General features: G+C 35.2%; 1 protein-coding gene across 1 annotated transcript; it reads left to right on the top strand.

Moving 5' to 3' along the window:
- Positions 1 to 2,055: 2,055 nt before the first annotated feature.
- Positions 2,056 to 10,760, top strand: LOC106695697 (mucin-7-like). Its single transcript, XM_014450435.2, has 3 exons — positions 2,056 to 2,193; positions 3,573 to 3,642; positions 10,182 to 10,760. Exons 2-3 carry the CDS (start codon positions 3,589 to 3,591, stop codon positions 10,758 to 10,760), a joined length of 633 nt encoding a protein of 210 aa, XP_014305921.1. The 5' UTR covers positions 2,056 to 2,193; positions 3,573 to 3,588.
- The last annotated feature ends 1,071 nt before the right edge of the window (positions 10,761 to 11,831 follow it).

The raw sequence follows: 11,831 nt of genomic DNA, 5'->3' as shown, positions 1-11,831 counted from the left end.
CCAACATCTGGTCCTGATTGAATTAGTTAAGAAACTTTTTTCCCATCTATAAAGTATTTTGATGTGAAGGTGAGAGGGTAGTGAAGAGCAGAAAATCAGCTGTATCTTTTTTACTGCAGGAAAGCAGAATTCAGTGAGCAGTAGGTACACTTTGAGGTTATCATGTTATGCCCCGTGTCCCAACACCCAGTGCTAAATGAAAATACTATAACATAATGGTGATTATAGTCTGTATGTTAGTCATTTCCATAGGTTGGGGCTAAAATGTGTATAACTTACGTATGCTGCTGCATGCTCATGAGTTCCTAAAATGCCAACTGCAAGAACATTAAAAGGATAAGTGATACTCATTATTTATTGGAAAATAAGACTTGAAAGGCACTGGATCAAATTATAATATGTTCAGTTATTCTTATGCTTTCCCAATATTTAAAGAAAATTGAACCTGTTGCTTTCAGGATTGAATCAAGACTGGAAATAATTAGAAATTTCTGAAAACCTTATTAATGTATTAGGTTGTTATAATCAACTAAGTGAGCACTAACTTAAGGTGATTTGAGAATTGTTCTAAAAAAGCCATGAACTCAGAAAAATTTGTTTTAAATCAATAAAAATTCTACTACACAATTTGACCATAACAAGCATATTGGAAATATATATCAAGGTTAGTAGCAAAAAAGAAAAAAGAGGGAAAGAAATTGATATTATGACCCATAGCTACTAAGTGCTATATCAAAACTACTTCCCACTGATAGCAAGTCAATAGCTGAGAGCCTATAATTTAGAAGCACAATATAAGACCCTTTAAATTATCTAATGTCATTATCACAGCAACTTTGTAAGGTAGATGCCAGCCCTATTTTGCAGATAGGAAAAGTGAGACGTAGAGAAATTAGGTAACTTACCAAATATTACATTGCTACTAAGTGGAGAAGCCAGGAATCAAACCCAAACAATATAATTGAACCTGCCCTCAGAGACCATATGTGAAAAAGAACAAATTGACTGCCTAGGAGTGGAATCACATCTTTAACATTGTATTCCAGTTCAACAATTTTACATAGTAGAAATATTTAATTTTTGAAACCTTTAGAAAAGTTGTTTTTAAATTTATTTCTAAGGATAATTATTTATAAGACAACTGGTCTACACATTCAAGAGGTCAATATCATTGGGGGAAAGAGAGAAGAATGTTCTAGAATAAAATAGAGACATAACAAGTAAATGTAATGTATGGTCTTTATTTGAGTCCTAGTTAAAATAAAACAAGTAAAAATACTTTTGGCAAAATTCAGGAAATTTTACTATAAACTGAGTTTTAGATTTATATGTGAATTATTAATGTTATTAGATGTTGCTTGTGTTATGTTATAAAAAAAAGAAGTTTTAGAGGTAAATACTGAAATATTTACACATTAACTTTCATGATTTCTGTAATTTACCTTAAAATATTTCAGCAAAACAATCAATATTAAGCATCTAAAGCAAAATGTTAACAACTGTGAAATCTAGGGAATGAGTGCATGGTTGTGCTCTATACTACTCTCTTCACTTTTCTGTATGTTTGGATATTTTTCAAAATAAAAAATCAAATTTTTTTAAAATTTGCATATTAAAAAATTAAATGTTTATCTTTCAGCTCTAAAGCAATTGTTCTTCACCAGTATTTAGTATTTTGTTATTTTTTTAACCTGCCCTTTGCTACATCATATTTCTAGGTGCTCTATCACAAGAACTGTCAGAGGGCACTCCCTCTGCTTACTCTGAGAGGCCACCCGGAAAGGGTGGAAGATCTGTTCCTGCTTGGAAGACCTGGGCCACAGTTGGTCGAGTCTACTTAAGTGTCATCAATCACTATCACACTACTATTAATCAAGTAAATTATTCATTGAGAACCTCTTAATGACACTATGTTCATTAGGAAGAAACTGATGCACAAAGGGCTACTGTCAACCTCAACAAATTACAACTATCCTTTCTTTGTCTTTGAAATCAAATTCTTTGACAGAAGTAACCTTATCTAAATCTAATAAATTTCCCATTTCCCAAAAAGAACTCAACTGGAAAACTATAAAACCTGAAAATCCTCCTGTGCTTTCTCCTCTTCTGCTTCCAGTTACTACCCCAAAAGGATCAGCTGAAGGTAATCAATTGGACAGAACAACCTAAGAAGAAAGAGTCACACCAGGCCAGGTATATGAATATTTTAGAGGTATTGGGTACTAATATATTTTAATGTAAACTAAGCAGCTTTCAAGTTATATATATACATTAAGTAATAGCAGTCGTGATGCTAATATTCTTTTCTCTTCTTGTGAGCTGTTAAACTACATCATAGCAGGTTCAACTCCTGTGTTTATTTGAAGAAAATGTTATCTGTGGGGAATACTGTTTAATCTTGACAACAAAAGAAGACAATCTGATAGTATGTTAGTAACCTGATAAAATAACAAGAATTTCTTTCTCCAATTGGACAAGACATTTTTCTTCTTGATATACTAGTACTATACTCATAACCACTACTGAGACTTTACCGTGGACTGCACATTGTCCTCAGTACAATTTGGAATTTATATTATTCCAGTGGATCCTCATGGCAATCTTAACATGTAAAACTGCAACTCACTCAAAGTCACACCTAAATAGCAGGGCTGGGATTTAAAACAAGTGTGATTGACTCTAATACCAGTTTGATAAACCACAAGGCTATATTATGAAGTGTATCTAATTTACTTGCCCTAATATATACTCTTCCTAGATAATAACCTTTATTTTGTTTTCTGAAATCAAACTGACCTGTATATATTGTATACATGATTAAATAAGAAAAATAAAAGGCCATGTCTTTCCTTTATTCTCCCCTCATCCAATACATAGCCAAAAAGTAAAATGATATTTTGGAAGTAGTTATTTTTAAAAATTTTTATTAAATCTGTACTATATGCTAAGCATACTTATATAAAAATGAATAAAACATGATTCCTGTTCTTTAGAAATTTAGAAAAAAGGCATCAAATGGCAAGATCTTCAGTAGAATGAAGTTTCAGGACAAGTCTGTTTGACAGGTTTTTTGTCCTAAGTAACAGCCTCAGATAATAGAAACAGGAAGCATCTGTCTTATTTAAAAGAATCTCATGAAAAAATAATAATAAAAGAATATTATAAAACATTTACAAAACCATGTTTAGTAAATATCAGGTAGTTTGTATAATGGTTCACCTAACAGGAAACTTCTACAATTAGAATAGAAATAAGAATAAAATTATTTCCTTTCTTATTGCTAAACTTCCTAAGATCTTGCCCTTTCTAGGCAATCTTTAGTATCAGTAGAAAATTTTCATTCAAGTTAATTACAATAAGACTTTCTTGACTTTGTTATACTGCTTTCTCAAAAAAAATGTATATTAGTTTGAATTTTGCCTCTCCGCTATGGAGTAGACATATATAAACCATTTTCAGAAACAATTTCTCTTTTAAACTGTACTTTCTAACAATATTTAGTCATTTACCAAAATATGCCCCGGTGCCACAATAATATAACTAATAGTGATCCATTCTTCTGCTTTTCCTAGGAGCCAATAGGAAAAGATGAAAACTCTGCCACTGCTAGTGTGCATCTGTGCACTCAGTGCTTGCTTCAAAGTAAGTGTCCACCCAAACAACTTCTATTCTTGTGTATCAATAACAAACATCTAGTGTCTATACTTGAGACTTCAAAAGTACAACGTGCAATTTTCTATTTCCAAGAAGCTTGATATCTTTTGTTTTCTGTGGCACATAAGACAATGGATAATTAAACCAAAAGGAAATTATTTGTTCACTCAATTGATATTGATGTAGCACCAACTTTATCATGGGTGTGATGAGATCAGATAGAGATGCAGAAAACAGATCCTGTAGGGCCTCATTAGGGTAAAACATGGAGTCTCAGTATATGAGAACGCCTCAAGATGATGAGAGTGACATGACTCTGGGTCTGAAGAGAAAATGAATTGTAGGAGACAAAAGTTGAGGTAAAGCCCAGTCAAGAAACTATAGCAGTGGCCCACATAAGAGAAAATGGTGACTTGCACTAAATGTCAGCAATTAAAACAAACCATGAGGGTATATTTTGGTGATTACATCTACCATAACTCCTGCTGCAGTTGGTGTATAGTAAAAGAAAGAAATGAACAAAAGAGCTACGTTTCAGACATGTCACATGTGAAATGACTATTAGACTTCTACAAGGAGACGTTAAGAGGCAATCAGAAATACACTGTCTGGAGTTCAGAAAGAAGTCAAGGGGTGACGTCTGTATTTAGAACATATATGAAAACATGGGACCTTATGAGATCACCCAAAGAGATTGGATATGGATAGAGAAAATGGAGGAACTACAAAAGGGAACAGGAAAGCATGGTTTCAAAAACAAAGAGATTACAAAATGGACTCTATCTTTAAGATATTTAGGGTTGCCCTAACTGGTTTGGCTCAGTGGATAGAGCATCAGCCTGCGGACTGAAGGGTCCCAGGTTCGATTCCGGTCAAGAGCATGTACCTTGGTTGCAGGCACATCCCCAGTAGGGGGTGTGCAGGAGGCAGCTGATCGATGCTTCTCTCTCATCGATGTTTCTAACTCTCTATTCCTCTCCCTTCCTCTCTGTAAAAAATCAATAAAATATATTTTTAAAAAATTTTTAAAAAAAGATATTTAGGGTTGGTTTAGAAAAGAAGATTAAATTAATAATGATTCAAGGTGATGCATAGTGGAATAATAAGTAACCATATTTGCCTCTAAGGCTATATACCTATATGTATTTGTTCACTTTTATTTTGACAAATTTGAAAGAAGGGTCAAGAAGTAGAATGTAGATTTGTTGCATGAAGCTGAATAGCCTCAGAATATTATGACTAAAAAAGTAGATACCTTATTGGTAGATAGAACATATTCTTAGATACTCTCATATTTCCCCACTTACCACATAATATTGCCTCACAAAAAAATCTTGGGTTTTTCTCTGGACCTAGTGCTAATTTCTGTGGTTCTAGCAAAGAGTGCACTGAAATTGGGCTCAGAAGATGTGAGTTTAAGCTTATCATCTGAACATCCAGATGAGCCTGAGTTACAACCTATCTATAGGGCCCCAATTGCCCAATGTGAAAATAGAATAACAGTATATGCTTCACTAGGCAGTTGAAAAGTAAGTGAGAACACATGCATTTATAAAATGTACAGCACTCGCCGAAACCGGTTTGGCTCAGTGGATAGAGCGTCAGCCTGCAGACTGAAGGGTCCCAGGTTCGATTCCGGTCAAGGGCATGTACCTGGGTTGCGGGCACATCCCCAGTGGGAGATGTGCAGGAGGCAGCTGATCGATGTTTCTCACTCATCGATGTTTCTAACTCTCTATCTCTCTCCCTTCCTCTCTGTAAAAAATCAATAAAATATAAAAAAAATAAAAAAAAATAAATAAATAAATAAATAAAATGTACAGCACTGCATAGATGTAAAAATGTTGACTATAAGATTGTTATAATTTCTATTTATATGCCAGTTGTTAAGAGTTTCAAGTCGAATATGCCTGGTGATATTAGCTTTTTAATAAGTCAAATTTTACTTACTACTTTGGTTACTAAAAACCTCTAGGTGGAAAGAAATGTTATTCCAATCAACACAAATCATTGTGCAGCTGTGGAATGACTAAAGCCCGGTCTTTATTTTAAGGAGGCCCTTCAAGGTACTTCCTATAAATCCATGCACTTAATGAACCACCCCTTCCACAGTTCAGGATAAATAAAACCGCCCAATTCTCCAATGCTTCCAGTGAGAGGAAGAATTTCCAAAGACCTTGAATATGGGGAGGTGGCTCAGGAATCCCTTGACTTGGTCCTTAGAAAATGGATGTACCAGAGTGTGGCACCAGCTCACAATCGGAGATCAGCCCTGGAGTTCTAACAATAACATACTGTGCTTTTATGGAATGAGTTTAGGGAGCAGATAGTCTGGTTGCTTTCTTTCAGATGCTGCCAAAAAGATTGAGGGGATGTATTCTGGAATCAGATAGGAGCCCTGTTAAACATTACTTAAATATACTGCTTCCTTCTTCTTTGGAAAAAAATTACAGGTTTTCAAATGATCATAAAAAGAGGCTAGTAACCAAAAATGAAGACATTTAGTGTGCTTCCTAATTTCAAGTAAAAGCCATTTTGACCTTGTGCTCTTCTAGTTCTCTTCCTTTCTATTTCTGTATTTCTTTTATGGCCTGATTTTTCCTCCTCCTTCAACCCCCAAATTTTAGCATTCCTATAGTTATTTGGGGAATTTTCAGCTTCCTCCTACCCTTCCTTTCTGGCTCCAGGTGTCATGTGCCTCTCTACACCTCTCCCTCTCTACACCAGCCCACTCTCCCCTCACTCCTCACCTCTTCTTCCTCTCTTCCACCACTCTCCCAAAGAGTGTGGTTTACCTATGGACACACATTCTCCTAAAATTTACTTAATCTCTCTGGGATTCAGTTTTCTCATCTGTATAATGAGGATAATAATAGTACTCACCTTCTGGTGTTGCTAAGGAATTAAATAAAGTCATATTTGTAAAAAAAAAAAAAAAGGTTTTTACAAATATATATAGCATGTGAACAGGCAAATGAGGATATCTTTAACACACTCTGCCTGGCCTATCCATATTTATTATCAGCACCTCCATACTTCAGTTATTACGTTCAAACGTTTAGAAGGCATTTTCTACTCCTCCCCCTCTCAAGTTTGCCTAAACCCAATTCTAATCAACAAGTTTTGTTAAAGGCATCTATAACTGTCAATCGTAATAATTAGTCAAACTGGTTATTTGAAACAAGTTCTATGCACCCTAGCTGGTTTGGCTCAGTGGATAGAACATTGGCCTGTGGACAGAAGGATCCCGGGTTTGATTCTGGTCAAAGGCGTATATCGGGTCCTGGTTCGGGCATGTGCAATGTATTTCTCTCACATCGATATTTCTCTCTGTCTTTCCTTCTCTTTTCCACTCTCTCTAAAAATCAATGGAAAAATATCCTCGGATGAGGATTGAAAAACAAATTTTTCTATGCTAAGCTAGCATTAAAATAGAATTTTAATTATTTGCTTCATATTAAAACATCATAGATACTGTTAATAGCTGAAACTTTTTCACATCCTAATAAATACCTTTAAATATTAAGATTTTATTCAATAAAAAAATTTCTTTATTATCAATTCATGCATTTATTCATTCCATAAATATCTAATGGTGCCTGTTATGTGCCAAGTATAAATTCTACATATTGGGCATACAGGGATTAACAAAACAAGTTCCTGCCCCCTCATGAAGTTCATCATCTCATTAAGGAAATGAACAGCATACCTATTTCAATGCATATTAGTCATGCAATAATAATTTTGGATCTGGAATTTAACCTAATCTGAATTATTTTCTAAATGAGTAAACTGAGATCCAGTGAAATTAGTGACTTGCCCAAAGTCACTCAGTTATTTAATAGCAAATGCAAAACAGACCCAAACCCCCATTGGCTGCAGTGTGTTTCAAACGTGCTCCTGTAAGAGCTGGAAGTCCTTCTTAAATGAACTAACAAAACAGAAATAGGCTGATAGACTCATTGCCAGAGGGAGTTTAGGAGACTGGGCAAAAAAGGTGAAGGGATTCAGAAGTACAAATTAGTAGTTATAAAATAGTCACGGGGGTGTCACGTACAGCATAGGGAAAAATATTATAATAACTTAGTACCGTGCCAGGTGGGTACTGGAAATATTGGGGCGTCACTTTGTAAAGTATATGATTTTCTAACCACTATGCTATACACCTGAAATTAATAAAAATAATAATAATAAATGTAAACTGGAATTTAAAAATAAAATATTTTTTAAAGATTTGGAATTTCTTCACACCATCCTCAGAGACCACCTCGGAAGGGAGGACTGAGCTGGTGGGATGCAAGGCACCCCATGCCACTTTAATCAGAGAGGTTTTGTGTTTATCTGGGTTGTATACTGAATCTCAGGAAAAGATTCACTTGATCAATTTGACCTGCAAATTTTATGTTCAGAAACCTACTGCCCTCTAATGGATGGAATCTCCTGAGAGGTTCAATGATCAGGGGAACATCCCAGATTCAGTTACAGATTCCGGAATTCTATGTTCTTCCATAAGAGATCTATGCAAAACCATCAAAGTTATGTGGATAAGAACTTATTATTTTTTAAAATATATTTTATTGATTTTTTACAGAGAGGAAGGGAGAGGGATAGAGAGTTAGAAACATCGATGAGAGAGAAACATTGATCAGCTGCCTCCTGCACACCCCTCACTGGGGATGTGCCCGCAACCAAAGTACATGCCCTTGACCACAATCAAACCTGGGAACCTTCAGTCCGCAGGCCCACGCCCTATCCACTGAGCCAAACCAGTTAGGGCAAGAAGTCATTATTTTAACTGTGGATGTTCTTGAATAGGAATTGAAATGTCTTGGATAATTTAAGTTTCTAAACAATGCTTTCTGAAGTCATTTTTTAGTCTGGGTGTGTGTTAGTCTCTGAGGAAGCTAACTTAGCTGAATGACTGCTAAGTCTCTCAGAGGTTGTCTTGTTGCTTGTGCTAAATTCTGTCTCTGGAGACAGCTTTACAGTGTGGGCCTGGAATGATTTATATATTTGGTGGCCGAAAAAAAGGGTTCTTGTGGAAATCATCGAGAGGAAAAATGTGACTTCTTCTTGCTTAAAACTTTGGGAGGTGCCCCTTTACCTTTATGTTAAATTTCTTTTCCTGCTTTAAAGTAATATAATTAATCATTTAAAATTCTAATATGAATGGAATACAGAAAAAAAACATAGACAAATTGCAATATGTTTAGAGATAAGAAACTAAAACAGCCCAGCTGGTGTGGCTCAGTGGTTGAGCATCAACCTATGAAGCAGGAGGTCACGGTTAGATTCCTGGTCAGGGCACATGCCTGGGTTGTGGGCTCAATCCCCAGTGCAGGCTATTGATTCTCTCTCATCATTGATGTTTCTATCTCTCTCTCTCTCCCTCTCCCTCTCTGAAATCAATAAAAAGAATTTTTTTAAAGAAACTAAAATAGTGATGTACTCTAACTTGAATAATGTCAGCCATGGTTAACAGAGCTAAGAATGTTTATCTTGCAGAATATAGACCCAGATGGCATGGTAGGTATTTTTAAATTTTGGAGGGCTCCAAAATCTTCCATGTACTGCCAAAGCATAGAATTAAAACCAAGAATGGAAACGTGAAGAAATAAGTCTCTATTCAGTTAAAAATGGAAATCTCAAGAAACGACTTTTATTCCATAGCAAGAACTCTCTAGCTGCTAGAGTCTAGCACGCCACCTTGGGAAATATAGTAGTGAGTTTCCAATCAGAAGAAGTTGTCAAGCGTGGCCTGGACAACCACTAAGGAGGTGTATTAGAAAAAGATCAAGTATCACATGTACAGTTGGGCAAGATCAGTATCCTTTTCAGATGTGAGACCTTTGAGCAATCATAAAAGCTGTAGGTCCTCTATTTAGACAAAATGAATAAACAATAAAAATTTCTACAGTATCATAGGATTCATGGGTCCCTGACTTTCTGTAATTCTAATTTTACAATGATAAAGTTAAAAGGTAATAGCTAAAGTTCTTTCTCCGATTTGAAAATTCTAAACACTAAGTTTCCTACACTATGTAGGCTATGAAGTTGAGTTGGGATATTTGTTAAGTTGATTGTTTGGGTTTTTGTCATTTTTTGTTTTTTGATGATCATAGATATGAGGGTGTGATTAAGAAAGGACTTCTGGATCTCAGTTTAATGTCTTTGACTGAAATTTCATGGACAAAGGATGGCAGCAGGAGAGGCCTTTTGCTCAGGCAGTAACTTGATAATTTTCTATCAGAAAGATGAGAAATACAAGCAAAAAAGGGCAGATATAGCTAGTTCTCTAGGTTTGAACCCACAGGTATATATCCATCTTAGTGAAGTAGGAATAAAACAATTGACAAAAAGCAACTCTCTAATAGCAAGGCATTATTGAGATTTGGTGAAATTAGAAGGATAATGACTCAACTCACTGCAAACTCACTTCTACTCCCAAAACTACACAAATACTGCTCATCACACTTCATTAGTATCCCCTAGTTGATAAATCAATGCATTTTCTTTCTTTTCTTTAGGTCAGTGAAGGTCAAAGAAAGGAATGGAACATATATCACAGAAGGAATCATGACCATCGTGGATATATATTAGACCACCAATCACCGTTTCATTCTCAGTTTCGACCTGACAGGGCACAATTCTATCACTTTCTTCATCACCGCAGATACTACAGACCTTTACCTTCCATGTGGGAAAGATACAGAGGCCAAAAACATTACTGGTCCCCTAAGTGTTTAGATAAAAATAACACCGTCATTGAGAATAATACTTCAGAGGCTACCACCCAAGTTCCACTTATAAATCTCACATCTAATTCTGTCAAAACTACTCCCTCTCCAGATGTGGAACCTACTCAGATTTTTGTCACCACATCTGCAAGAGAAAATACTGGCACCACAGACCTGTTTGCTATGACATCAACACAACAACCCCCAAATACACAAACACCACAACCTTCTTCTGCCTCAATAGAGAATACAGTTTCCCCTGCTACTGAACAAGAAACTTTATCTCCTACTCAAAAGGCATTTCTTCAATTCTTGCAATATGTAGATAACATAGTAAAGACCCTTTCTGATCTTATAAAGCGTTCATAGTACATCATACATTATGAAGTGCTCTGTCATTAGATAGGATTGATGAGTGCAGAACTACTACCTTTACTTTCACCACTCTTCTCAAAGTAAAATTATAATATTCCTTAAATTTACAGCACTATCACTAACTTTTGAATATATACACCTCACATGACCTATTAGCAAGAAAAACAAACTCTAGCTCAAAAAATCATGTGCATGACCATGAATTAGCATCACTTTGTGAAAACTATAGAGATAGCACACTGAGGGAGGGAACGGTCATCAGATAAAAAGAGAAAATTGTATAAGTCACCAACCATTTATTATTCCCTAAATGTTGGAAATGATAAATTCACTACATTGTTCCCCTAAACCAAAACTCACCTAAGTTATCTAATCCACAAATAGAAAGAATAAAATGAAGTCTCTCTAAATGAAGGAAAATATTTCATTATCTATAGATAGACCTGTCATTGTATTACTGATTAGTGGCAAAAATCCTCTAGACAATTGTGTTAAACCTTAATTCCATTGCACAAAATATGGAAAGGGAAGGTTGATTCGAAGTGCAAGGGAAATCTGGCATCAAGCACAAATGAGGACTCCAACACTTGATTTCTGAGAGCATGTAATTATTTAGGCTTCATGATTGACATTTATTGTATTATATCTACGTTAATTTCAATCTAATGTGCTTGATTCTAGACTGTGTGAACCACTAAGAAGACTTTCTATGTTATGTTCACATGGTGCTCATAATATTTTATTATTAATTCAAGTAATTCAATTTACTACTAATGCAATTAATTTATATTAATTCAATGTGAAATGTATTCAACAGTGAAATATTCTCTAAACCTCTTAGCCATATGTTTAAATGTGTTTTAAAGCAAACCATGTCAAAGTACTGCCCTGGTGTCAATTTTGCAAAATCGTCTTTGAAAATAAACCCTAACTCTAGTCGGTAGAAGAATAAACACTATCCACTTGATATATAGAGATAATGTTCATCTGTGATGTGAAGGTATTTTCATTTTCTGTCACTACTTCTAAGAACTCTAATGATTATATTTAAATTTTTTGCCAACT

This window comes from Myotis lucifugus, unplaced genomic scaffold, assembly GCF_000147115.1.
Source record: "Myotis lucifugus unplaced genomic scaffold, Myoluc2.0 scaffold_2249, whole genome shotgun sequence".
NCBI classification, from domain to species: Eukaryota; Metazoa; Chordata; class Mammalia; order Chiroptera; family Vespertilionidae; genus Myotis; species Myotis lucifugus.
The sequence above is the reverse complement of the archived record's forward strand: the minus strand, read 5'-3'. Positions and strand labels throughout refer to the sequence as shown.

Bases quoted from the DNA above. Each gene is read 5' to 3' on its own strand.
- LOC106695697 (XM_014450435.2), top strand. From the start codon at position 3,589: ATGAAAACTCTGCCACTGCTAGTGTGCATCTGTGCACTCAGTGCTTGC. The intron at 3,643-10,181 runs GTAAGTGTCCAC...TCTTTTCTTTAG, and splicing joins CACTCAGTGCTTGCTTCAAA to GTCAGTGAAGGTCAAAGAAA.